The 26,074-nt window shown below is 38.4% G+C and overlaps 3 protein-coding genes across 5 annotated transcripts; all 3 read right to left on the reverse strand.

The window, feature by feature from the left end:
• Nucleotides 1-641: 641 nt before the first annotated feature.
• Nucleotides 642-8,244, reverse strand: LOC120720642 (probable E3 SUMO-protein ligase RNF212). 3 transcript variants are annotated; one of them, XM_040010390.1, is made up of 13 exons: nt 8,122-8,244; nt 7,657-7,785; nt 7,057-7,118; nt 6,850-6,924; nt 6,619-6,675; nt 6,394-6,452; nt 6,255-6,314; nt 5,632-5,696; nt 3,926-3,983; nt 2,863-2,905; nt 2,648-2,693; nt 1,902-1,971; nt 642-1,006 (listed from the first exon to the last, which is right to left on the reverse strand). In XM_040010390.1, exons 2-13 carry the CDS (start codon nt 7,775-7,777, stop codon nt 898-900), a joined length of 825 nt encoding a protein of 274 aa, XP_039866324.1. In that variant the 5' UTR covers nt 7,778-7,785; nt 8,122-8,244; the 3' UTR covers nt 642-897. The 3 variants fall into 3 exon arrangements, with proteins under 3 accessions (XP_039866324.1, XP_039866327.1, XP_039866326.1); XM_040010393.1 differs by lacking the exon at nt 1,902-1,971; XM_040010392.1 differs by lacking the exon at nt 8,122-8,244 and having other exon boundaries at nt 7,657-7,804.
• A 95-nt stretch (nt 8,245-8,339) lies between these two features.
• si:ch211-255i20.3 (transmembrane emp24 domain-containing protein 11) lies at nt 8,340-12,390 on the reverse strand. Its single transcript, XM_040010394.1, has 5 exons — nt 11,962-12,390; nt 11,094-11,185; nt 10,818-10,943; nt 10,547-10,693; nt 8,340-10,310 (listed from the first exon to the last, which is right to left on the reverse strand). The coding sequence occupies exons 1-5, from the start codon at nt 12,089-12,091 to the stop codon at nt 10,161-10,163; spliced, it is 645 nt and encodes a 214-aa protein (XP_039866328.1). The 5' UTR covers nt 12,092-12,390; the 3' UTR covers nt 8,340-10,160.
• Nucleotides 12,391-15,237: 2,847 nt separating this feature from the next.
• spon2b (spondin 2b, extracellular matrix protein) lies at nt 15,238-22,912 on the reverse strand. The gene is made up of 6 exons (XM_040010386.1): nt 22,779-22,912; nt 21,441-21,701; nt 20,858-21,081; nt 19,548-19,739; nt 18,111-18,297; nt 15,238-15,660 (listed from the first exon to the last, which is right to left on the reverse strand). Exons 2-6 carry the CDS (start codon nt 21,673-21,675, stop codon nt 15,482-15,484), a joined length of 1,017 nt encoding a protein of 338 aa, XP_039866320.1. The 5' UTR covers nt 21,676-21,701; nt 22,779-22,912; the 3' UTR covers nt 15,238-15,481.
• Between the last annotated feature and the right edge of the window lie 3,162 nt (nt 22,913-26,074).

Consider the following 26,074-nt stretch of genomic DNA (forward strand, 5'->3'; position numbering starts at 1 on the left):
AAACGTCTTCAAATCCCACTGAAGCGAAGAAGAGGATCAGGCCTACAATTCTCTTACTTTACAAACGAGCACACACCCAAATGCAAGTGCCTGAACATAGCGTGCACAGACCCAGAACACACACACACACAGTCCCACCTGAGCCCTCCTGAATAGACACCATTCTCCACCCTGACAGCCGGGAACAATAGAGGTGAAAACACAGCTTTTCAAAGACAGAATTGACCTGTCTGAACACATCAAGCGTCCTCGCCACCCGCTTCACTGCGTAAGCTTTTCCGTGCTGAGATGACTTCAGGTGATATCGTGTTTCTACGTGGCTACACTTTTCTTCGCCTTCACTTGCATTTGCTTTGTAACAGATATGAGGTTTGTGTTTCCAATGTTAAATCCAGCGGGCAAAGAAAACGTCATGTCAGCTTGTGCCTTTAGCTAAAAGCTTGTAAGACTTTGTGGGCTGAGGCCTTTCTCCACTGGATTACTCAAAGTAATTTGGCCTGAATATTCTGACCTTTGACTACAAACCAGTCATTAATATAAAAGTGTACCAGATTTCACCAGAACGCTAAGGTTTGGTGTGAGCTAAAACTCTGTCAAAAATAGAAAACATTGAAACCATTTCAATCAGCAACAAGCCGCAGTGTTATCTTATCATCTGTTTATTGAATCTGTAGATTGAACACAATTTACCAAACTTAAATTTTAGGTTTGTAATCAATGTACATAAGAACAAATCTTGGTTTTAAGCTAAATACATTTAATTGTGTCTGTGAATTCACAGGTGTGTGAGTGAAACCAACATATAAACCGGGTGGTGACTCATTTTAGCTAGGCGTACTTCATCTAGAGACCTCATGACAGTTTTCGTGTGTGTTTATTAAGGAGGTGGTAGACCAGTTAGGACATGGAGTGCCTGGAGGAGGACGGTGGTCTAAAGATTGGAGACTTCCATCCAGAACGCTGGCCGAATGACACGTCTGGGGTAAAAGGTCCTCCTTGAAAACGGCTGGGAGACGATAAGAGAGGCAAACTGTTAATCTACTGTAACAACAATGAGGCATAATTGGATACACTACATGTCATTAAATGTAATCTTCTCTTTTTTTTACGCTCTCATTGATGCAGTTTTCTTGTTGTGTTTTATGTGGGGCAGAATCAACACAAATTTCACAGTAGTGAGATTTCTACATGTCATGTTCTCTGCGTTTTGAGTTAAAGTCTCTTCTGGATGACCCATGTTTGAGTTGGTTTCAGCTGTATACTCACCTGTTACCGCTCCCCTCGTTATCTGCTGTGTCTATATATATTGTCTCTGTCTCTGTTTATTCATTATCCCTCATAGCTGTGTGTAGCTCTCCACAGTACCACTCTGAGTTTGACAGTGACGCTGTATCTCCTAGTAATCCTTAGAGTTGTTCATTTGCTTGCTTATCTGTTTGTTCCTGTGTATTTTTAGACTATGAGAATTAAATGCTCATTTTGAGTTTACTCCTGCCGTTTTGTGTGTTCTGAAATTGCGTCCACAAATAAATAGCTCACACAGTCATGACACCGCATGTTTTTCTTGAAACAAATGAACTGTTCTACAAAATGAAAAGCACACAAATGATCAGCACCAGCAATAAACGTAGGAAAACCTGAGACGTTTTGAAGTGTTTTTTAAACTAGCAGAAGATTATCAGACTTTTCTTTCCCAAACGAATACACAAAAAACAAAACTAATCAGTGAAAAAAACATCAGAAAGGCTCACAGGATATAAAATCTACACAGAACAGTGGCCCCAGCCACACCAGAGATTCGAACCACTAGCCTGCTTGCTGTGAGATAACACCGCTAATCACTACATCACCATGCTGCCTATGATATTGTTTTGATGTATTTAATGAATTAAACTTGTTACCTCACTGTGGCTGAGCATGCGGCGTGACTGGCTGACATGTTTGGGTTGGACGATCTGTGAGGCATGGTGCCTGCACATCACACAAGATGAAACCATGGTTAATCCTTAACACAAGTCGGATAAAAATGGCTCACAATGATTAAAAAAATTCCTGGGTCATTATAGGCTTATGTGTCTCTTGTTCCACCTCACGAGCTTTCATTTGGAAAACCATCAGAGATGGCAAGATAAACAGGTGAGTCATCTTCCAGAGTAATTTGCATCAAACTTGCACAGATGTTGCTACCAACAAACCAGGCAAAACACCTAAAGCTTGTACACACGCCTCTGCAGCAGTTAGGTCTATAATTAATGACACAGCTCATCCTTATCTTGCAGTAACCATCAATCAAATCTTCTGTAAAAAGTATTTTTAATAGCATAATCAATCCACTGATGGTTACAAAATGATCCTCTTGTATATTAGCGTATGTCCTGAACTAAACTGCTATGTAGGTATAGTAGATATCTACAATGTCTAAAGTGATAAAGGAAGAGCAACTAAAGGACTGTCATCTTATTTATCTCTATTGATTTATTTACTATAGGTGGTCAAATCATCAGTTTCTAAGTCTCAAAATAGCAATAAACACAAGTGTACAATGACAGCATTTCCAGCAAATGGAGATATCTGACACAGATGACACCTCTTCCATTAGTTAAAACCAAAACCAGTAGCTGCATAACAGGCAGTAGAAAGCACATACCAGTCCATCCATCTTGTGAAGCTCTGATAAATGAGCCAGAGTTAGGCTGAAAGACAGATTCACAGAGAAACAGCACAAATCACAATGTTTTATTTGCTTAATACTTTCCATCATAATATACCAAAGCCTTAAAGTCAATGTCAGGATGCTGTGTAATCTCGACAGAATCTCATTCATAACAATGATAGACAGCGAGTGAAGTAACTGGGACTTACTTTCCAGAACAGGCTCCTTTGATCCACCTCCATGTTTTCAGTGCTGCCAGACAGGAAGGCACACTTCATTAGTTCTGTTGGCTTCAGTGTTTTTAACAGTGCACCGATACCTGAATGCTTTCGATTTTTCTTTAATAGGACAACATTTAAAGTTACATTAGTATTTATTTTTTCAATAGTAAAACACTGCAAAAATTCATGTACAAATGAATACAAGAAAACATGGTATAATGTAGTGAAATAAATCTGACCTTCTATGTTCTATACGCATTTTAAACAGTTTTAGATAATTTATTAAATCCTTTATTAATTCTACACTAAACTGTAGAAGAAAAACTGTGAATGAACTTCAAAAATTATATCATTCACATTTTATTTTTACCAAAATCATGACTCTGGTGTGTAGTTTACTGTACTTGTGAGAGAAAACATAGATTATTTGAGTTGGGGGATTTTCAAAATATAAATCATTCACTCTGTGATACTTTAAGCAAGATCAAAATAATTTGAGACCAAATTTATATTATAATGGCACCACTTCACCCGCATTGCCACCCAGCAAAGCAGAAAGACATCTATCAGCGACTAAAGTGCCAGCGGCTGAATCGACCCTGCAGGAAATGACATTTATATCCGCTCTCCATCTTTTAAAGCCAGTGTCTCAGTGGATAAAATAACAATAATACTATTAAATTCTGACACTCAATCAGTCCTGTGTCAGTACTGTGTAGGAAACCCAGTACGTTTTCCTGATTAAACCCAAGCAAAGATCAGCTTATTCAGGTGTGTGGATAGCTGCAGGGCAGGGCAAAGCTCACGGCAACGAAAGCTAACATAAGACATCAGTAGTGAAGCCAGGATATAACTTGTTTGTGCTGTGAACTACCTCCTGCTTTCTCTCTCTCTCTGAAGCCTGAGGTATAGTAAGAGAATAATATAGGCCAAAGAAGAAAAATTAGCAGCATGAGATAGAATGAAGAGAGTATTAATCAAAAATGAGCAGAAGGAGAAGGTCAGCGCTATTAAGGAAAATTGTGAAATAGTAGACAGAGACTATACTCACACATTAGTAGCTGAAGAGTGTCGTGAGAGGGACACAGAGTTATATGGTATCTGTAAGACTTAGACGAAAAAGAAGGAGCAAAATTTAAAGTAACTTAAAACATGCTGTATGCTTAGTGACAGACATTATTTAGTTATTCATAAAATGAACCACTTAGATGGTTGTTTTACAGTCTAAAAGTAATAAGGTTACAAAAGCTTCTGGTCTTTGTGCATGTTTTTTTTTGCAACAAGCACTCATAGATTTAAATAAATCTAATCTTTTATTATAATTAATTCTAATAAAAGATGTTTTATCTGCTTCATTGACTGTAGCATTAACAAAGTGTATAAAACAAACAAACCATGTGTTGTGTAATAACTAAAAAAGTCACTTTGTTAGGTACACCATGCTGTTAATGATTGGACCCTCTTTTGCCTTCAGAACTGCCTTAATTCTTCATAACACACATTCAACAGGGTGCTGGAAACATTCCTAAGAGATTTTGATTCATAATGAAATGACGACATCACACAGTTGTTGTAGATTTGTTATCTGCAGATCTGTGAAACTTTCTTATTCCATTACATTCAAGAGGCGCACTGCTGGATTGAGATCTGGTGATTGTGGAGCCAATTTACAGTCAACTCATGTTAAAGAGTTTTGTGCATGGCACATTATTGTGCTGGACATCAATAATATCAACAATACTCAGGCAGACTGTGGTGTTTAAACAATTGGCATTAAGCAGCCACCCTGAACTCACTCATGCACTGACAACACAGTTCCACTCCCCAATCCAAAGACTTCCCTCTATACACAGACTACACAGCTACCATCACCTCTGTGCAATACTTAATTTACGGGCTATAACCCACACTGTAAATATATAACACTATTTTTCCCCCAGTTTGTATATTTGCAGAGTTCTTACTTGTGGATACTGTTCATATGTACATAGTGCTACAGAACTGTGTACCTCACCCCCTTTCTTTTCCCACGTGTCTGCACTGAATAGAAGACACTTTGTATCTCACTGTACATGTGTATAGTGACAATAAAAGGCATTGTATTCTGTTCAAATTGTCCCAAGAAATCCCCCCCCGGACCATCACACCACCGCCAGCCTGAACTGTTGACACATGGAAGGGTAGATCCCTGCTTATTTATGAGAAATTTTGACCCCTACCACTAGTATTGTCCAGTTTTGGTGAGCCCATGGGAGCTGTAAACTCACCCTCCTATTCTTAACTGACAGGAGTGGAGTGTGGTGTTTAAGGTCAAATGTGTTATCCATTCAGAGATGTTCTTTTGCTGCCTTACTATCAGCTCACAGCAGTCTGGCATTATCCTCTGACCTCAGATATCAGCAATAGAGAACTCCCATTAACTGGATATTTTCTTTACCCATCTGACACCAACAACCACGCCACGTTCAAAGTCATTTAAATCAATTTTCTTCCGCATTCTGATGCTCAATTTGAACATCAGGTTGTCCCGTCCACGTGTACATGACTAAATGCACTGAATTGCTGCTACATGACTAGATGAGTAGATATTAATGTTAACAAGCAGTTGAACAGGTATATCTGTGAAGTGGACAGTGATTGCATAGGACAGAATTAGTAATAAAAATTGTTAATGGTACACAGTATGTCTGCATAGTTTGTCAGGCGCCATCAAAAAACAGATCATTACAGTTGCCAATACAATAAGAGATAGTTTACCTGGTTTATGTCCATGTGGGGTTTGGGAACTATGGCTCATATGGTGCCCAGGTGAAGCTTTGGTACTGAGTAACAGGAGTAATAAATAATGTTAATCACTTACACAAAGCGCACCTGCTGAAACCTACACTAAGATAGCAGATGATGGCGTTTCTGCATGAAATCAGAGTGGATTAAGACATAAGAGATGAATGTAACTGTAGTACTTTTATAGGTTATTCTACACAGACTTCAAAGTCTGTATTTTTATTGCTGAATTCATTTCAACGTGCCCATGGAAACACTAAAGCATTACTATAGTTGAACCATAGATGTGCCAGGAGTGACACCTAGTGAACGGTGCGGTAGAACAACCAGTTGGTTGTAAAAGTCTTTAATCACAGGCTTTTAACTGCCTCCACTAATCATTATTTACTATTTTTTAAATTTTATTTTACCTTAACATCATTATTATTGATGCAAAACCCTAAAAAATGGTATTCAAATCTGCAGCACAGGGAATTTAGCCAGACATTTGTTAATCAAAATAAAACATAAAATAAGAATTAGGGGAGCAATAACTGGCTTTAGCAGGCAGAAACCGACAATTACACATTGGGTTAACTATCTAATCAGTGTTGTACCTCTGAAGCTTTAGTGCATTTTCCAGCTTAGCAATGTAGGCACTCTGTTCATTCAGCTTCCTGTTAATTGGAAAAATAAATAAGAAACCCTTCCATCTTTTCACAAACTGCAGCTTATTTCAAATCTAATTTAACTTACTTTGTCATCTGCTGCATTTCTTGCTTCATCCTCACTACTGCCTCCTCTAGCTTTTCATTCTGCAAGTGATTAATTGATGAGTTTGGTACACTAGGTGGCATAAGCATCTGTTTCAGTTACTGTTGTCTTCAGAGCTAGACAGCCAGTGTGGTAGATGAGTTAAATGTTGCAGACTGATAGAAAAATACAATTTTAAGGCAAAGAAATAATAAAAAAAAATATCACCCTTTGCTCGTAGTGAGTGAAGAGCCTCTTTTGATGTTTTTCCTGGTACTTTATAACCTGGGAAAACGCAGAATAAGTGCTGTTTTTGCAAGTTCTGCATTACACTATTGCATTTAAATCTCCATACATTTTTGGATATATTTAAATGCTATACAGCACAATTGTTTACAGGTCACTGGAGATATACAATCGGATTATAGGTGTTTATATGAAGCAAGAAAATGACTGAACTTGGCTGATTTCCGTTAAGTGCTTGGCTGCCACCACCTTGATGTTTGAGAAAAGGGCCTTCACACCAGGGCTGCTCTGAAACGAGCACATTTAACACAACTCTAATGACAGCAGAATATTCAACTTTTAACAGTCTGATTATTAATGTGGCTATCCCACCCCAACACCCACCGTTACCTGGGAATTTCATGAGAAAAGAGTGCTTACTTTGTCAGACAGTGGTGACAGTTGGCATTTAGCGTTGCAGATATAACAGCTGCCTGGTTGGCCTGAAAGAAAGATTATATTTAAACCAAAATTACAAAGTCAAGAATATAATGCTGGCTCGCAAGGATAGGAAGACATGGAAGGACTGAAAATTGACATCAAGGGTTTTTGTCTGTGAAACAAAATCAGTTAAATGGGTTTGTCTAACCACGGGAGACAGACAAAGTCAATAGTCTGATTAAGGTGAGACCAATCATGAACAACTCCAGGGCTAATGAATAGTGATTAAAGGACCTCCAGGAGTACCATCCATTGGTGAATGGTGTAATTTCACTCTCAATTTTTGATATTTAATCTATCTTAAACATAGATCCCTAGGGAGATCATTTCCTCTAGAGACAACTTAGAAACATGCAACACTCAGTGCAAAAAATAAATAATCAGCTCTGCAATATCACTTAGAGCCCAACAGATGTCCCTGTCTAATCATACTTTCATTTGCTGGGGAGTAGCAAGGCTGTAGACTTGGTGCTTAAATATATGCAGGTATTCCAAACAGTGATTGTTTTGACTGTGTTTGCAACAAAACTGTTTATGTACCTCTCTGATAACCTCTCTGATAACAACCACTACAGATGACATGGCCACAGCTTGTGACCGCCAGTTTGCGGTCGGCACTTTGAGGAAGAAAGCAGGAATTGCAGCAAACCCAGGAAGCCATTTCAAAACCTGCAGGAAAACAAGATTAGGTGAGGAGTTAATGAGCTAATTTAGCTAACGTTCTTTGCTAAATTACGTTTATGAATTAGCAGATTTAGCTAAACGGTCTTCTAACTCTTATTTACACATGTGTATTAAAATTGTTGCTGCATATCTTCTATATATAGTTCGTTTTTACAGCCATATTTCATTAAGGTTTATTAGATAACTATATTTATTACTTTGAAAACCTTGTGACTGCTAGTGAAGCTAAAGGCTAATTTAGCTTATATTAGCTCTGTCCTACTCCTACAGTCATTAATGGATAATATATGTCCTCACTGCTTATAATAAAGGTAACTTCACCTTTTCGCTGATGGTCAATTGTTGTTGAAGCTGTTTGTCCAACTTCTAACTTAAATTGCTGAAAACCTGTAAATACCTATTTAAGATTATGCCTGTTGGACATTTGAACACCAGGTAAGCTATGAGTGAAATGCATCATGATCACATGATGATTCTTATGCTATTAGCTTATATTTTCTAAAATCATAGTACGTAATTATAACACATTCAACCTTTGTAAACATTGTGTATATTTTCCTAATTGCTGGCTACGATTTTCACCTTATTTAGGGCAAAATTGCAGTAATATAAACGATTATATTGAGTTAATGTCACACAAATCAAAGATTACAATGACCTAATGCCTCAAACAATATTTTATTCAACAAAAAACATTGCAAAAAAAACCAAAAAAACAATTTTGCAAGCACCATTCCAAGTTTTTATGCAATTTTTTCACATGTTAATTTGCAAAGGATACAGTTGTGCTCAGAAGTTTACATGCATTCATCGTGGTCATGAATGTCATGGTAACTTTGGACTTTTAATCATGTCTTTGAACTGTTCTTTTTCCAGAGTGAAAAGCATACATCTTTAAATACTTTCAAGCTCTATGCACCCAAATCTTGGTTTTATTTATTTATTTAGGATTTTCTGTAATCCACGACATCAAGAGAAAACATGCAGGCTCAAATATATGTCCACATTCATTTAAGTGCTTTAATAAACGGTGCTAAATGTTTTATGCTGTATTTTAACTTGACAAGACCAAGGCCAGTTAACTTTTGTGATCATGATTAACTACAACTGCTAGTTTCTCTTTTTACCATAAAAACGATTTGATTGACACCACTGATTAGATTGACCAATGAGAAAGTCCAAGGAACTCAGATTTAAACATGAGAATTGTAGATTTACGCAAGTTGGGAAGATCTTTGGAAATGATTTCTAAACAACTGGAGTTTCCAAGATCATCAGTTCAAACAATTGTACAAATGTTATTTGGATGTTTCACCACTTTTTCTTTCTTCTGAAAGAAGACACAAACTGTCATGAAAGAAAATTGGTTAGGATGTTGAGGAACAACCGGGGGAATGAGGATCAAGCCTGCCACGAACTGGAAACTTCTGGAAGACTAGTGTCACTGTCAACAGTGAAGCGAGTTTTATATCGCCATGCATTGAGAGAATGCCAACCAAGAAAGAAGCCCTGACTCTAACTAAGAACACTACCAGCTAACAAGCATGAGGTGGTAGCCTCATGTTCTGGGTCTGTTTTGCTGTCAGTGGTACTGGTACATTGCACAAAGTGGGTAAAATAATGAAGAAGAAGGCCTACCTCCAAATTCTTCAACTTTACCTCAAATCAGCAACTAGATGGTTGAATGCAATTGGGTGTTAGAACAGGACAGTGATCCCAAACACATCAAAACTGGTTTTGGAATTGATAAAGCAGGCTAATATTAGGTCTCTGGAGTGGCCTTCCCAAAGCCCTGACCTCAACAGTTATTGAAAATTTGTAAACTATGCCTAAAAGCTGGATCTTTGCCAAGAAAGCAATCGATCTACAAGACGTCTACCAATTTAGCCAAGTAGAGTGGTGAAATAGCCAGCCAAAATTATACCTTCATGGCTACAAAAAGTGGCGGATGCAATTTGAGAAGGTTTCTTGCTAATCAAATATGATTGGGGGTATATGTATATATTTGATCCAACATTTATAATTGTGACCCTGAACGAATTAAAGAAAATCCAAAATAGATTGAAACTTGAGCACCCAATTTTTGATTATAATCACTAAAAATGTGTGCTGCACAGTCATTCCACAGTTCACAGAAATCACTAAAACCCCAGATCACCACAACTTCATGCCCATGACGAATGTATGTACCACAACTGTATATACAATAGTCTTTAACACCATACTCTAGAGCATCGCACCAGCTGTTTGGTAAAAACTGGCCTTTTTTATTAAGCATTACAGCCCTAGAGCACTCAAACTTCACTGGTACAGGTATGTGAAATAAAAGTAAAAACAATGAGGCTGGTCAAAGTTGTTCATCAGACCAGTTTCTTCTCGATGAAGAAGTCTTTGAGTCTTTTCATCTGCCAGAAACCAACCACCAGCAGAATGGAGGTCTGCACTGCAGCCCACCACAACACTTTGCTGTTGGTGTTCTCACTGATCTGACGAAATACCTCCTCCTTCTCCTGAATGACAACAGGCAACAAAATAAAAAGAAAGAGAGAAGAATAGAATTGATAACCTGTTATATGATGTAATTTTACCATTTTACAATGAATATATTCTCCTTCACTGGTAGCAGTGGAAAAAAGTACTTCACGATTCTTGACGTAAAATGAAGCTTATATCTGATATACTGGTCTCCTTACTGTATGTCAGGTTTAAACAACTGTTAAGACAGTGCAGTAAAATATTTATTTACCCTCTGGAACTCCTGCTGCCTGATAATGTGAATCATCTGCTCCGTCAGGTGTCTAAGACTGTTCTCCAGGGCCTCCATGCTGTCCTTGGTCCTATCAGTATTGTGACCAACTGTGAACTCTCCCATTTGTACATCCAAATGTAGCTTCTGTGTAGCAAAATTGATAAACAGAAGTTAATGTTAACTATTAGTCAGTGTTTAAACGGGGAGTCCATTTATGTATTTTGCTTTGTTTTGAATAACATTTGTTCTGTGTGTCCACATTTCTCACCAGACGTTCACGGGCAAAGACAGAAAAACTTGTCGAGTTTGTTTTAAAGCAAAGAAGATGCTGACCAGAAGTGTGAGCTGTGAAGGTGAATTTACCAAATTTCCCATATCGCTTGGACAACATAATCTGAAAAGTAGGACAGTTACTATTATTATTAGGCTGTAATAAGCGCTTGTTTTTGTTTATTTGTTTCTTTTTCATTTCCAAAGATACATATTTTTAGCGTAACATCACGTGAAGACATTCAAGTGACCCCGTATCGTTTGAGTCCAGTACCTCACTGTTTGAATCTTTTACTGTCACAGTGAGGCCAAGTTGAGGTAATTTTGATAACGCCTTCACATCCCAAGGCTCCAAAAGAAAAAACCCTAAAGGTAAGAGACACACACATGAGTGCAGACATATACACAAACAAAATTACACACACAGTAACTGCAAAGACCCATAGCAAGCTTGCAAGATTCGTGACATATGCTTATGATAAGATTGATCATTTCCAGTTTGTTTATTCTGTGGTTATCAAAACTCACCGTAATCATTAAAAAGTCTTAAAGAGTCTGCGATGAACATCAAGGAAAAAAGATCTGAGAAATGTTAAGTAATGTAAAGTATCGCAAAACACTGGCACACATGCAGCTCAGTAAATATGGAAAACTGCAGAGAGAATCACTGAACTGCCATGTGGTAAATAAGAACCAAATAGAGTTTGTTTTAGCGACTCTCAGGTAGCTGTGTACCCAGGTGTTATTACTTGGTTATACATCCTTAAATACACTGCTTTTTCAAGAGGTTCTTTCGTGAGGAGATCTTAAAAAGCACTCATTTTGATTTCCAACTCCATGAACCTTGCCGTTGGTGGAATGCTCTTTATATTTCTTTCTTTATTGTATTCATTTAACTACTGGATACATTGGAAGTGTTTCATTTAAAACAAGGCTTGAATAGCTTTTTATGGTTTTTGCACTTGCTCAAATTAGAAACGTAATATTGTGCATGTAAAGCTACTGTGTGATTCAAAAATCACATGGTTTTTAACATTTGTAAATAATTACATTCACCCTCAATCACTGATTCCACTTTTATTGCTATGATTGGGTATCATAAATGATACTCAGGAGGACTTTTCCCCATCTAAAACACTCACCGGTCACTAGTGTGTCTTCAGGAATCTCCTCAATGATGCATTTCTCCTCCTGCTCTCCAAGATGAAAAAACATGGCAGCAGCCAGCATCAGGTAACACTGAAGGAGAAAGCCAGTGCCTTGCAAACCCATTTTATGTTAACAGCAAACTATTAGATTACACTTAACAGTGACCTAATGCTTTGCCTGCAGTTCCAGTAGAGCCTTTATGTAGATCTGCAAATTCTAGCTCAAGTTTGAGGTATTTTCCATCTAATGATGTCCATATGTGAGAGTGTGAGAAACTCACAGGTGCTACTTTGTGTGACAAGTTATTCTGGTAATTTTGTAACTGGTTAACCTGGCGACCAATAGAAAAGCTGCAATGGCAAGCATGTACCTGATATAGGGTATCTAGCTGTTTCTTCGTTTCACTGCAGATTATATTTATATTCTGACACTAACACAAGGTAGGAATAAGCATCATGAACTTTTGGTCACATATAACAATTTGTAGTGTCACTTATAAAAAATGTTGTGTGTTTATCAAGGATGTACTTTACATTTACCTCAGTAAAATTCAAGAAGGTGCTTTCCAGTTTTTTTCTGTACTTTACAGTACCAAAGGACAATTATATGCAAAATATTAGCACATTGTAATATAGTAAGTTGATTGTTTGACAGTGTCCCATTATGTAATCAGTAGGGATGGGTACCGGTATCCGGTGAAATGATGGCACCGGTTCTGACATAAACGGTAGTAACCAGACCGAAAAGCAGCGCACATTTCGGTGCTTTATTTCGGTGCTTTTTTTTCCCTGAGCTGTGATACACTTTAGATTCTAGCCAATCATTTTACGTTTCCGAGGATAGTAGGCGGGTCCAGGTACGTACGTTCTTTTAGAGCAGAGCTACATATTAAAAATGCCCAAGGCAAAGCGGTCAAAAGTCTGGCTGTACTTCACAGCAAAAGATGCAAACTCAGCAGCCTGCAACAAGTGCTTTAAGCTGATACTGTGATACTGTCAAAGGAGGTAACACCTCAAATCCGATGAAACACCTGGCGACGCATAGTGTTTTTTAAAAGCCGAGAAATGCGCCGTATTTGATAGCTTGCTGCGAGACCTCACACCGAGCACATCTACTGCGGGTGTGGTGCCTGTTATCGGACCCGGAGTTAGCAACATCCCCCAAAAACACGAAGAGGAGAGTCCTGGCCCCTAGCCCTGCCAGTGTAGCAGAAATGATGAGGATGATGATGCAGCAGCAGCCGTTCTTCTCTGCGTGAGTAGCTTAATGTTGTTCGTGTGTAATTTACGTTGAGTAGGCTAACCACGTTATTATATTAATGCATGTAAGGTGAACTAGCAAACATCACCATAGCTACATGCGGCTGTCTTCTTGTTTGATGGCAGATACTCCCTTCACCCTGGCCAAAAAGGCTAAAATGACCCCAAAAAAAGTGGAAAACAGTTAAACATGAGAGGTTTTTGGACAAAGTTTGTGTTTTTTCCATTGTTTAAGCACTGCTTCCAGCCAAGAGTGATGCCATATATGCCCCATAGCTGCAGAAAAGGCTAACATTGTTATCTTTTTACAAAAAAACAGCTGAACATGAGAGGTTTTTTTTGTGGACCAATTTTGTGTTGAGCACCGGCACCGTTTCAAAAGTACCGGTTTGGCACCGGTATCAGATAAAACCTAGACAATACCCATCCCTAGTAATCAGTGTAGGAAATGTAATCCAGTCCATTGCGTAAAATGCCATATGTTTACCTTAGATGAGGTCACATGCAGAGAAAACTCCCACACACACTGAATGAACCCATCTCATATTTAGCATCTGCAAAAGTTGTCATTTCTAAAGTAAGCAAAGAATCAGATTTCCTTCTCATCCCACACTCTGGTAACTTTACAGGAAGCTTGAATAGTAAATCAGTACTTTTATCATACCAATAAAATAACCACAGGTTTTATACTGTGTCTGTTAAAAATTCAATTTCACAAACAAAGCAGGGATATTTCTCGTGACATCGCACCAAACTGGATGTTTACGTTACTCTTACTTCTAACACATAGTTAGTGAACCTACAATAGAAATGCTAAAACACACATCTTTAGCTCAGTAATTTTCCTCTCCCTCGTCATTCCGAACGGAAGGACATCCCTCATGTCCCAGATGTTTAGTTCTTATTGCTATTCAGTCTGCCGTCTGTAGTTTCAGTGTTGGCTTGGTGGGAATATCTGTTTTACATATTTACGTTAATATCGTTTACTTAAAATTATGTCGTCTTCATCGTGCCCTGAAAGAAAAGGTCATTTTTCTACATATATATTTTTGTGCAGTAGGATTTATGCTTTATAGCCTTTATGTGAAATTAATTTCTTGCTTTAAGATTTTAAACTTTGAGTTCTAAACATTTCATGAACCCTTTAATCACTGGAGATCACTTGTGTTCACTTTATGACCAACACTTCATTAGGGTGAATTCAGTCCAAAACTGTGTGAACCGAGGTCAGCTTGTCCTCTACACTCCTGGATCCTGCAAACGCAACATCAGTAATATTAACTTAATGCATGCCTAATATTTAAAGGTGATAATCGACAGGCCATGACAGTTTTAATTAAACGACGCCACCATTTGTTTCTTGAGAAAACAGGAATCAAAGAGGAAACAGTATTGTAAGTTGTATTCACATTTTATTGACCTTTACAAAAAAAATACACATATTTTTAGTGTTTTAGTATTTTACAAAGCAAGTTTTTCTGTTTTAACTCAGTAACGTAAAGGAATACAAATTATTTCAGATTTCATATGCTGTACACTACAGGTTAAAATCCTGTCAATAAATATATCCATTTTCTTTAGGAAAACAAGCGCAATGTTTCTTTAAACATTATGTTTTAAATTTAGGAAAGTGTATATGTCACTTTTGTTATCATATTACTTCTGCCAATGGGGCTATTGAAGCACCGTATTTCCACCTTTTCTTAGTTTGATATAATTTGTATAATTTTGGCTCTTATGCCAGGATTTATTTCTAAATCCTCTAAATAAAAGCTACTGGGAGTAGCAAACAAATATTTGTGATCTTCAGAAGTGTCAAAGCAAATCCAGTTACAGTGCCAACTTGTGTTTTCAGCTCATTTTCTAATTACCAAACAGCATTGATCTCTCCCCAGACAATTTTGATCATCTGCCAAAACTGAATTGGTGTCTAATGGCTATTTTGCCAAACTACACCTCTTTAGTGCTGTCAGATCTATCAATATGAACGGAAGATTAAGGATTTTTTTTAAGGCACACTCTCCCAGTTGAACAGTCACATAATCAGTATGTATATTAGTGATTTCCACAGAAACAGTTTGGCCAGGGAGAACCGATGGAAGCTGGTTTGTGATGGTTAAACTTCATGTGATTAAATCGCGGACCTTTTACTGTTGCTGTTGCGTCTTCGTCCTTTCCTCCCTTTTCTGGCTTTCCTCTCCTTCTTCTTTCTCCTCTCCTTCCTCTCTTTCTTTTCCCTCCTTTCCTGGCTTAGTCATAAACAGTTGTCTGGGAAACACTTCCGCTCTTCCTCCAGCAGGGGACAGGCTGCTCCATTGTTGGCTGGGTGCATTATGATGTAGCGTGTGCGGTGCTGAACGCCTGACTCTCCACATTTGCCCTTGCACAAGCCCCAGGGAGACCACACTGACACTTCACAGTCCAGAGGGGTATCTGCAGAGAAGGGCGGGCAGCATAGCAATCATATTAATAATCAGGTTTCCATTCTGCTAATTTGTTGCTCTTAACTCTTTGCACATGACTTTAAAGATGAGTAATATGTCGTAATCAGGAAAATCTTCTTTTCTTTTTATAACACAAAATTATTAAAGGGTGTTGCCGTGCTTTGTGTGTAGGCCTTATGAACCCACATTTGCTCATTATAGACTCTTTGCAGTGTTTGCACTGCTGGAGTTAATTTTCATTTTGCTTTACTTTCATTTGTAGAGTGGGTTTTTGCTCATTGTGCTTACTTTTTTTATTTTTGCCTCAGAGTAAACAGTGCTGCTACTTAATGACTCCTCTGCAACAGATCATGATTTAGCCCCTTATTAGAAGACACCTCAATTATAATAGAGGGTAAGGAAGCATGCTCTGACTTCCTGCTTTTTCAGCTAACCTAATAAAAATGTAATCCTTTTAAAGTCTTATCATCACATCATGTTTTTTGGTGCTTTCAGACTACTTGCTGATGTACCTCAGTCAAGCTCTTGGTGGGCTTCTATGCAGCTGATATGAATCGCAGTTGTCAGTTAGAGAGTAGAAAAGCAGAAGGAAGGGAGGTTGTATGGAAGCTGCATAGATGGACATTTGGATATCAAGTGAGAGGCTGATAACTCCCTTTAAAATTTATGTTCAAGAATGACAAAGCGAAGGTTAATGTGACAAAAGGTTGCAGAAACGCAAAGATGATTTAACCTGATTTTCCATCAGTGTCTCACAGATCTAGAACAGGTGCTTACTGATCATTAAAGAAAAGTTTTGTTCAAGCTCTGGGGAGAATACACAAATACGATGGAGGGATAATGACAGGGGTAGGATAAACAGACACAAGGGTAAGATGGAGCATTGGGAACAGGGGGAGGAAACCCCAACAGATTGTTGGCCATTCTCTGTTGTTTGTTGATGGGTTGTCGGGGGAACGGTCTTGTAGTCTGTGATGCTGACTCAGACCCTTGCAGTTACCCTCAACCCTGCTTCTGATTAATGCTCTGTCAGCTCTTTTGCCAGGCCAACATGCTATCTATTACTTTTTCCCCCTTAAAAAAACTTTTCCCGGTCAAGTCATCTATTTAGACTTTCCATGGTGAATTGTGCTTTTATAAAAGGCTGTTTTGCCCTCCCTATCACATGCATCATTCACACAAAATTACTTGTCTGCTGCATTGCTAACTTTTAGTTTGATACAGCTTTTCCATGTACATTTTCCAAGATGTCTTTGTATTCTTCCTTTCTCTACAGAAGAGTCTTAAATAGTCTCGGAACCCACATATCCAGCTTCACCCATGAAATAAATTCCAGTGTTTATGTCCCACTTGGCATCATGACTAAAAATTTACTGTATATAATTTCTACACAGTTTTCATAAAGTACTCTTTGACATCTTTTATCACACATAGTTTGCCTCTTATACTAGATGCCAGATGTGTTTCTGGTATTTTCTGATACCCTGACTCTGGCTTGGATTTTCTGGTCTTTGGTTGGAAACAATTTAGTTTGTGTGTGGCCTGTAATGTTTCCTAAATTCCCCCAAAATGAGCAAGTCCCTGCCTTACGTTAAAACCTTACATCTGAGTTTGACAAAGCATGTAGAATTCTGTATTCATTTTGTTCTGTATATACTTTAAGTTTAGCCTTTAACAACAAATATAATATATATAGTATCAGTAGAATAAGAAAGACACTATAGAGTTGGTGTTCTTCTGAAGTCTGTCTTTGTCTCATATGTTTGCCTAATTCAGTTATGGATGCATTCAGGGTTTGTCACCAGAATGACTTGTAGCTGCCAAGACAGTATCTTGAATGCAGAATAAAACATAGATAAATATATGGGGATAAAAATATCCCTATTGGTGTGTTGACCAGGTCAGATTGAGAACCATTGAGGATTGGGATTAATGTAGCAGGGCTCTAGACTAACTTTTTGCCATGGGCGTACTTTAAAAAGTTAGGCGTACCGGCACAAAAGTTAGGCGCACACAAATTTTATAATAATTTATATAATATAATGTGTTTTTCTGGAAACACTGTGCTTTTGCGACCAAATTGGTCGCACTCTAGAGCCCTGTGTAGAGTTCTCTTTCAATTGTCACTCAGTAGATTACTCAGTTTTCAGAGAACCGGGGTTACGCGAGTAATGGTTCACGCATGGATCTGTGTTAAGACATAAAGGAGGACATGATGCCATTTAAACGACTGCTCCTAATTTTCCCATAAACATTTCCCAAAACATAGGACTCTAATGAGTGCGAAACTGAGACCAAACTGAGATGTTAACTGCCACATCCTTGAGTTCTAGCTTTTGTTATTGTGTTCTGTACTATGCTGTAAAATGCATGTTTCAAAGAAAGTAGATGAATCATATAAAAACAGAAATTCTTCATTTACTTGTTATTCAGACTTACTTATGAGCTTATCTTCAATCTCATTTCCTGTTGGCAGCTGGTTGGATTGAGTGGGCTCCATGGGCAGGCTGATGATCTTATTGGTCTTCTTTATTTTGGTCAATGTGACCTTCGCAATGGGTGGTAGGTGCTTTAGGCGGGGGTAGAAGAAGGAATTGGCTGGGTGACTAGGGAAAGAGGAAGTGATCTGTGAAGAGGAAAATGGACAAGGAATATCTATCAAGATATGTGTTGTAACAAGCCTCTTCAGACTGATTTTGCTGCTGCATGGGCTTACAATTGATACTAAAAGTTTAAATTACAGTTTAATAGAAAAGAAAGCTGGTATCACGGCAACAGCTGCCATATTCTTTTGATTTTTGCTGGAGGATTTAGGGAAGTATAAATGTCTTTAGGTGCTTCCTGGAGGCAGATAGTGCACACAGCTGTGTCGGTGGTGGCTTAATTACCTTTATCAACATTACTAAACCTCAAATACTCTCATATAGTTTACTAGTTACACTTTAATTGATTTTCTGATGTTCTGTTCAAGTTACGAAGGCACTCGCAGCAATATTTCTGCCCGTGTTACGGCAAAATGCCCACGTAACGAAATCCGCTGGCTCTGATTGGCTGAGCCCAGAATGCCTACAATGCCCAGAATGCCTTCCGAATCATGTGACAACCCCCTTGGCTTTCGTACTTGCGCTTCACTGTTCCACTTGAACGACGTATTGTTGTTGCAGTTAGCAGTTAGCCTACAGCCTATCGTTCACTCAAAAGGCGCGATGGGTGCTTCGACTTACGAAAATTTTCGACTTACGAAAGACCCTCGGGAACGAATTAATTTCGTAAGTCGGGGTTCCACTGTAGTGCATTATAATATAAATTCAGCAATATGACCAAATTGTGAAAAAGTCAGAAAGTTTATGTTTTGTTTCCCTGTTTATTCATAGTCTTTTTCAGTTTTTTGTACTATTTTGACATTACTGTCTAACCAGCTAACTTAACATTTGTAGCTGATGAAAAAGTCGTCTTAAATATGAAAAAAAGATGCTGGTATTGACCAGACCTAAATTATCCCTGGACCATTGTGCTTGCAGTGTACTGATGGATAAGACTTACACCATGTTATTGGTTGAGGGATGCATTTTAAAACTTATAATTATGTTTAAATTTACCTTAAATATAGCCTTATAGTTATGTCTCTATTCTTTTTGCTTTTTCTGGTTGAAATGTGCAGAAATAAATATTCTAATGAGTGTAGTTTATTTTGTTAAAGCAGTGTTGTAATTTTTGGGCAAATTAAGCAGCTGTAGAGTGTCGCTGTACATCACTTCAATACAGCATCTCTGTATGAGTCTAATGGAAACACTAATGTTTTCATTACTAGCTGTTGACAATCAGGATTTCTAAATACCCGGGTTTACTATGGATTCATGCACCTGTGCTGCCCACCTGTGTGATTTTATCCTGTGGGATGGTCTCAAAGTTGGGAGACGAGAAGGTGAACCCACTGTCAGTTCCTGCATCATATGGAAAAAGATCCACTGACACATTTTCTTTCCAGTGGTCGCCATCACACAGGTCTATACTGTCCACACCCACAAACCAGTCCGGGCTTGGGACGATACGTACAATAAATGACAGCTGTGAATGGAGAAAGTAAAACATAAGAAGTGAGTTAAAATGTAGCCACAGGCAGAGATGAGAATAGAAAAGGAAAGAAAAACATAATAAAATCCTTTCCAAACATCTTTCCAACATCTTAATTCTCAAACCTCCTTCAAGGACCACTAAATACTTCTAAATCATATATGATGTCTGTGTTTTACAATTATTTATTTTATTGTGCATTAATATGCTCTTTTTTAAGCATGACATAATAGAGATTCGTAGTCTTGTACCGGATCCACCACTCTACAAGTGCACTTTTCTTCCAGCATGGCTTGCTTTTATTTTGGTGACCATCTTATGTTTCCAATTGGCTTTTTCCAAGCTTAACAAATTTTCGTCAGATGTGCCAGAGGTTTTATTAGCTACCCAGAGACTCATCAGTGGGAAGTTTAACTGCAAACTTCTGCAGAGGTTACATAATTCGAAGAGACATTAATTAGACTCGTTACAGTTACAGAAGCTCGCTTTTTGGTGTAGTTTACAGGAAAAAATAACTGTCAGGAGCTTGTTTTATAGGAACATTTTGTTGCTGCATCAGCCTAATTAAAGAGGCATTATGCAGTTTTTCCTCACAGTATAACTTCATATTATGAACAATTATCAGTAGTGTGGCAGGTTGTTATTTGACTACAAAGACACTGGATGCAAATTTTAAAATGGTTGCAATTTTGATATATATATTAACATATAATATATAACATAGCAACAAAACATCTTCAGTAGAAATAATGTCCGAGTTTACACCAAATTTCTTATTTGCACTTACATGAAATTTAAATAACAGTGAAACATTGAAAACTTCACTGACACTGAAATATTTGTAACCTTTGCAAACTGCAGTGGAAGTTATTGTATAATCTGATGTGGTGCTGATTCCTAGAATGATAATTTCCACTTTAAAACAGTTTATTTATATTATGGTCAAATTGTAAACCTGTTTGGTCTGGGTACCTATCTGTAAGGCTTTATTATTGGGCTAAACAGAGCTATGATTCTAAGTGCTTATTTGGGAATTCTTCACACCACCTTATCTATGCTGACCTGTCAGTGACAAGCCTTGCATGCACTTAATGCCCTGTTGAGAAACTTACAAAGGAGTGCCTGGCAAAGACCTCAAACTCAGTGTTCATCTGGCCTGTGCCGCCCACGACAGCGGGAGCGGAGAGGATCCCATAAACACTCTGGATGCGTTCACCGGCCGTCTCGACTTCCTTCACAAGCGTCCAAGCCTCACCTTTCTCCGTGAACTCCCTCACTCCATTGCTGGCAAACTCATTACGTTGCCACATGTGGTAGTCAGAGCTGTGGGTCACCCCTAATGGAAAAGAAAGGATGAAAAATTGTTGTTTCAGCAGGTGTTAGTCTGAATAGTGAGATCATGTACAGTACATCTCGGCAAAGGAAAATTAATGGACTCCTGTGACTGTTTTCTAGTGTTTTTGGACTGAATTGGGCAGATGTATAACATCCTACTAGTGGGTAAAATGTGATACAAATAAAAAATAGGATTGTTTTTTAATAACTCTATAGTAAACAGTTGGTGCATTCCTCTTCTGACTTATTCAAAAGACATTTTATGTAGTAGCTTTCTGTTTTTCAACCACCCAATAGATCTTGCCACATTGACCTGAATATAATGTGACCAATAACTTGCCTTAGGTTAGGTGCACTTACCAATAAGATTTGACCACTGTGCAGGAGGACGGTAGCGAGGATACTGCTTAGGAAAAGCTGCCTGGGTCCACTTGCCAGTAAATGTTAGACTATACTGGGCAGTTTCTGAAGCTGTGCACATGGGGATGTCAGTAGGGACAGGCATCGAATGAATTCCTTGGCCCAGACTTAGCATCAAGACAATCAGGTGACAGAGTGCCTCAGAGAAGGAGATAGTCATTTTTGTGGTGTCCATGATAAGAGTAGATCGGGGGAGAAGACCTGAATGAGGTGCATAAAAGAAAATGGTAAAGAAGGAAGACTAGTCAGTAATAATATAGAGCTGCAAAGAAGTACCTGGTCAGTTACTACACAGTAAACACTATTTCGTACTTTTTTCTTTTATAAAGGTCTCATAACAGTGGCCTAACCATAAATATTGGTTTTCCAAATAAAAGCCTTCTCATTCTTTTTGATTCTTATAATCTTATATATTTAAGACAGATCAGCACCAAGAAAACTGTGATCAGACACCATTAACATTGGGTTTAACAACTTCTTTATACAAGGGACATTTGTTTCTAGACCGTCTTTCCACTTTTTATAATTGTAACGTTAGTTTAGCGTTGTTAAAGTGACAGAAGGAAATCTGACATTTATTAGGATACGGTACATACAGCGAAAGTGTAATCGCATTTGCAGTCTGCTAAACCATCCATCTCTGTATTATCTGCATTAAAGGTATTAAATAGAAGTAAGCTATTCTTCTTCTCCATTGGATATCTCATTATTGCCTTCCTCCAGTCATGGCTGCATCTTCCCTGAACTCTGTCATTAAAGCTCCAGTGTGGGTCTTCTGATTTAGTCGTTCAGTTAGCAGTATCACTTTCATGCTCATATGTGTCACTGTTTAATGAAGAGTTCAAGTGCTGCATCCCTGCTTCTCAGAGGGTATATAAATGAACAGCTTTCGCATAGATTGCAACACATTTTTAGTATTCAACCCTGAGCAAGTAAGACACTTTATCTTGACACTGCCAGGTCTTTCAGAATTAGCAGCTTTTCCATTCTTTTAAAATTTTGTTCTTAATTTAAATATTTACAATTAAATTAAAAATGGCTACGTTTACATTTTTTTATCACCTTTGCTTACTCTGAATATGTTATCACTTAAATACTTTGTAATTGTTTAAAAGTCCTGTGTCTTAAAAACTGTTAGTAGCTTTTCTTGTAAGCTCTGTAGCTACCTATGGTTCAACTCTTACATCCATCAATTTGTGTAGATTAGTAGTCTAAGCAGTCTTTTAGCTGGAAGGCCATGCAGAAACAGGGTAAATGTGTGCTGTAGAAACTACTCACTGGGTTTGCTCAGGGTTCCAGATGAATGATGGACTGCAGCTGAGTGGAGTAGAGGGCTGAAGGTGAGGAGAAGGGGAGAGGAGAGCTGTGGATGTGGCTGTCGGGACGAGTGACTGCAAAGTTCCAAGTCCTTTTCCGCCTATTTATGTGTTTTAGGAGTTTCACCCCTCGCTTTCCTCCCCTCCTTTCCCCTATTCCCCCCCCCCTCTTCCCCCTTGGGCTCCACTCCCCTCTCCAGCTCGCTCCACGCTTTCACTCAGTCTCTATCTTCATGCAAATGACTTCCTTGCCCCCTTCATGCCCTTTGACTTTGGCTCTCCCTCCTTCACCCGCCTCCTCCTCTCTCCCGTACTCTTTATAAGTATCCCATTAAATGAATAATGCGTTCAGCAGTTCTGCGTGCACTGCCAGGGGTCCGATGCAGTCCGTGGTTAGAGTGTCAGTTCACAGTTTGATACTGTAGCTCTCTAAACCTACATATATGACTAATGAGGTTGATGGTGTACTTATTCTCTAACAGTTTCTTGGTCACGTTTTTGAATTTCAGTTGAGCTACTAGATCCAGTCCCAGTGCTGCTTTTTAAGTCATGTAGGAAGTTTTATTGCCTCTGTCGTTGTCAATTTGCATACTTTCTTTGATGTGTTTTTCAGGGGCTTATAAAGTCAGTCAGCATTATATTACAAAATGCAGAGGAGTTACAGGGTTTCAGACACAACAAGATTGTGTTTTTGGTGGCTCTTGGTAAGTGATTGGCAAAAAACTTACTGATCTAGTATAGTCAGTGGTTTAAGAAGTAGTGCTTAAGTTGTACTTGAAAAGTGATGAGCTGTGTTTTGTATTAAACTGTATAAATTGTATTAAGCTGTTGCAATGATTACCATGATTGGTCACCTTTGTTCAGAGAGCTACTCTTTCGAAATAATGGGAGTATTTCTGGAAGATTTTACATTAATTGTAACAGTGTCATGATTCCTTGTTATTATTTTCTGAACACTTTTAGAACAACTTGCATGTTTTCTACAAAAAATATGATAAGCATTGAGTGTTTTTAATCAAACTTTGGCTTAGACTGGCTATAAATAACTATTGTTAAATATGCTTTAGTTCCACGCGTATAGGAAACCTAAATAACAGTTGCAGTTTTCTCCCATTGTGTTAGTCTCCCAGTCAGCTTATAGAGCATACTTTAGTATTTGAATACAAGATACTTTTTACTTTTGTTTGGTCAAATATTTAGTCTAAGCCAGATTTCTGAGGACATTTTGTTATGTCTCTGTGTTTGTATGTGTGTGGGTGGAGGTTGGGGGTGTGGTACTTGACTTGCTGAACTTGGAGGTGACAGACCCACACTCACGTGCAAACACAAAAATATGTTGGCATGCTGAATCAGCCCACATGTAATGATTTCCATATGGTCACGTTTCTTTAAAAAAAAAAAACCCTCAACCAAAACACCTACACACATACAGACACACACACACACAGACCAGTTGCCTTCATTCAACCTCAATTTCCACGATTTAATTTTTGGCCTGTAGAATTCAGTCTGTTTTGACCCAGTAACATTTGAAAAGGAAAAGTTAACTCATTACCACCCTCATAACCCAAGCTGACAGTGGTGGAGTGTGCTCAGTTTTATCAAAGTAATTCTGGCAAAGCATCAAGTGGCTCAGGATGGGGAAGAAGTGCTGCTGACTTAGCTGAGGATATAGTCAGGTAGTGGAAGTAACCCCTTGGAGATTTCCTCAATCCCACTGACACTTTCTATAATGAAAGCAGTGTGTGGAGGGGGATGACTGACATAGTCACACAGTTCTTTAATGGTAGAACCACAGGGGAGGATGAGGTTCACCCTGAATTCTGAAAAGCTCTGGAGTTTGTTGGGAAGTCCTGGTTGGCACATCTCTGCAGTGTTGCGTGCGGTGGCGTCGCTGGATTGGCAGGGGATGGTTCCATTTAAAAGGTCGTAGTCGCAGAACAGTGGACCAGTTCTTTATCCTGGATATCCTGGATTGGATAATATTCAAGGGTGTGTGTGAGGTTACCCAACCAGTCCTCAGGTGTTTTGGGAATTTGAAGAAGGCATTTGACCAAGTCCCTCAAGATATCGTATGAGGGGAACTACAGGAGTATGGCTAGTTGCAAACTACAGCAAAAGCCAATGCATGTTGGATTTCTCCAGGGCTGCGCTTTGTCACCAATTCTGTTTATAATTCTTATAATTATAATACTCTGCTGTAGCCAAGTGGTACAGGGTCTGTGCTTTGATGCTCTCAAGATATTGTCTTTGTTTTTTGTGGTTCTGTTAATCTGTTGATGTGGTTTTGGTGGCATCACCTGGCTTCATCAGGTGATGGCCTCCAGTTTGAGTATCTCAGGGTTTTATTCACAAGCGAGTGGAGGATGAGATTTACAGATGGATTAGTTATATTGGATTATTATATTGTTTATTGTCCTTTTTGAAATTCCATTTGTGTTTCGTGGCAGCTGTCAGAGAAATATAAACTAAAACAATAAAGAGGTTATTGTTACAGACATTACTGAGATTAAAAACAAGAAGGTGCTGCAGAAATGTAGAGCTGTCGCTCAGGTGGTAAAACAGGTCATAAATGGAAGGTTGGTGGTTCACTCCCTGTCTGCTCCAGTCTGTATGCCAAAAGCCCTTAGGCAAGATACTACCCCCAAGTTGCTTGTATGAATGCATGTGAATGTTAGATAGAAAGCACTTAGAGTGGTTGTGTGAGGGCTCATATCTCTAAAACCATTTTTATAATGAAAGTATAAATAAAGGGCTTTTGAGAAAATGGTGGGCAAGGGATCTTGATATTTTTGCATTAGAGAAAAATGCAAACACTGTCCAAGTTCAAGTTGTTTTTATATTGTTGTCTCTTCTGTTACTGTGGGATGCTGTGGACACACCCATTTCAGCTCTAGTTTTTCATCATATAAGGTCGACCCTGACTAGCTGGCCTTGCTTTAGAAACACATAGGTCTGACATGTAAGTCTGCTTATGCAGAAAAAAAAATCAAGAATCAAGGAAAAAACATTCAGAAAAGACAACAAGGGCCTCCAGCCAAAGTCGGTCGCATGTTAAGTAAAGGATATAGACACATATTGTGGTATGGAGGTGGGTGTATTCTATAAATTTCTAAGACTCCAGGACTCTGAAGTTAAGAGTAATATGGCAATTTTAAAGACCAAGTTCTTCTTAAATGAATTGAAGAATTAATAAAATAGACGGTTTAATTCACAGATTGTGGAAATTGGCAACTGGCAAACAAAAAATAAAACAAT

Source organism: Simochromis diagramma, unplaced genomic scaffold (assembly GCF_900408965.1).
Source record: "Simochromis diagramma unplaced genomic scaffold, fSimDia1.1 OVJJ01000585.1, whole genome shotgun sequence".
In the NCBI taxonomy this organism is placed as follows: domain Eukaryota; kingdom Metazoa; phylum Chordata; class Actinopteri; order Cichliformes; family Cichlidae; genus Simochromis; species Simochromis diagramma.

Excerpts from the sequence above, each read along its gene's own strand:
- si:ch211-255i20.3 (XM_040010394.1), bottom strand. The coding sequence starts at position 12,091 with ATGGGTTTGCAAGGCACTGGCTTTCTCCTTCAGTGTTACCTGATGCTG. Across the intron at positions 10,944-11,093 it reads TAAAAGATTCAAACAGTGAG|ATTATGTTGTCCAAGCGATA; the intron begins GTACTGGACTCA and ends CCTACTTTTCAG. Across the intron at positions 10,694-10,817 it reads TCTTTGCCCGTGAACGTCTG|AAGCTACATTTGGATGTACA; the intron begins GTGAGAAATGTG and ends TTTGCTACACAG.
- spon2b (XM_040010386.1), bottom strand. The coding sequence starts at position 21,675 with ATGGACACCACAAAAATGACTATCTCCTTCTCTGAGGCACTCTGTCAC. Across the intron at positions 21,082-21,440 it reads ACAGTGGTCAAATCTTATTG|GGGTGACCCACAGCTCTGAC; the intron begins GTAAGTGCACCT and ends CTTTTCCATTAG. Across the intron at positions 15,661-18,110 it reads GATTGAAGATAAGCTCATAA|ATACCCCTCTGGACTGTGAA; the intron begins GTAAGTCTGAAT and ends CCTTCTCTGCAG.
- LOC120720642 (XM_040010390.1), bottom strand. The coding sequence starts at position 7,777 with ATGGCTTCCTGGGTTTGCTGCAATTCCTGCTTTCTTCCTCAAAGTGCC. Across the intron at positions 5,697-6,254 it reads AATGCACTAAAGCTTCAGAG|TACCAAAGCTTCACCTGGGC; the intron begins GTACAACACTGA and ends CCTGTTACTCAG. Across the intron at positions 3,984-5,631 it reads CCCACATGGACATAAACCAG|TCTTACAGATACCATATAAC; the intron begins GTAAACTATCTC and ends TTTTCGTCTAAG.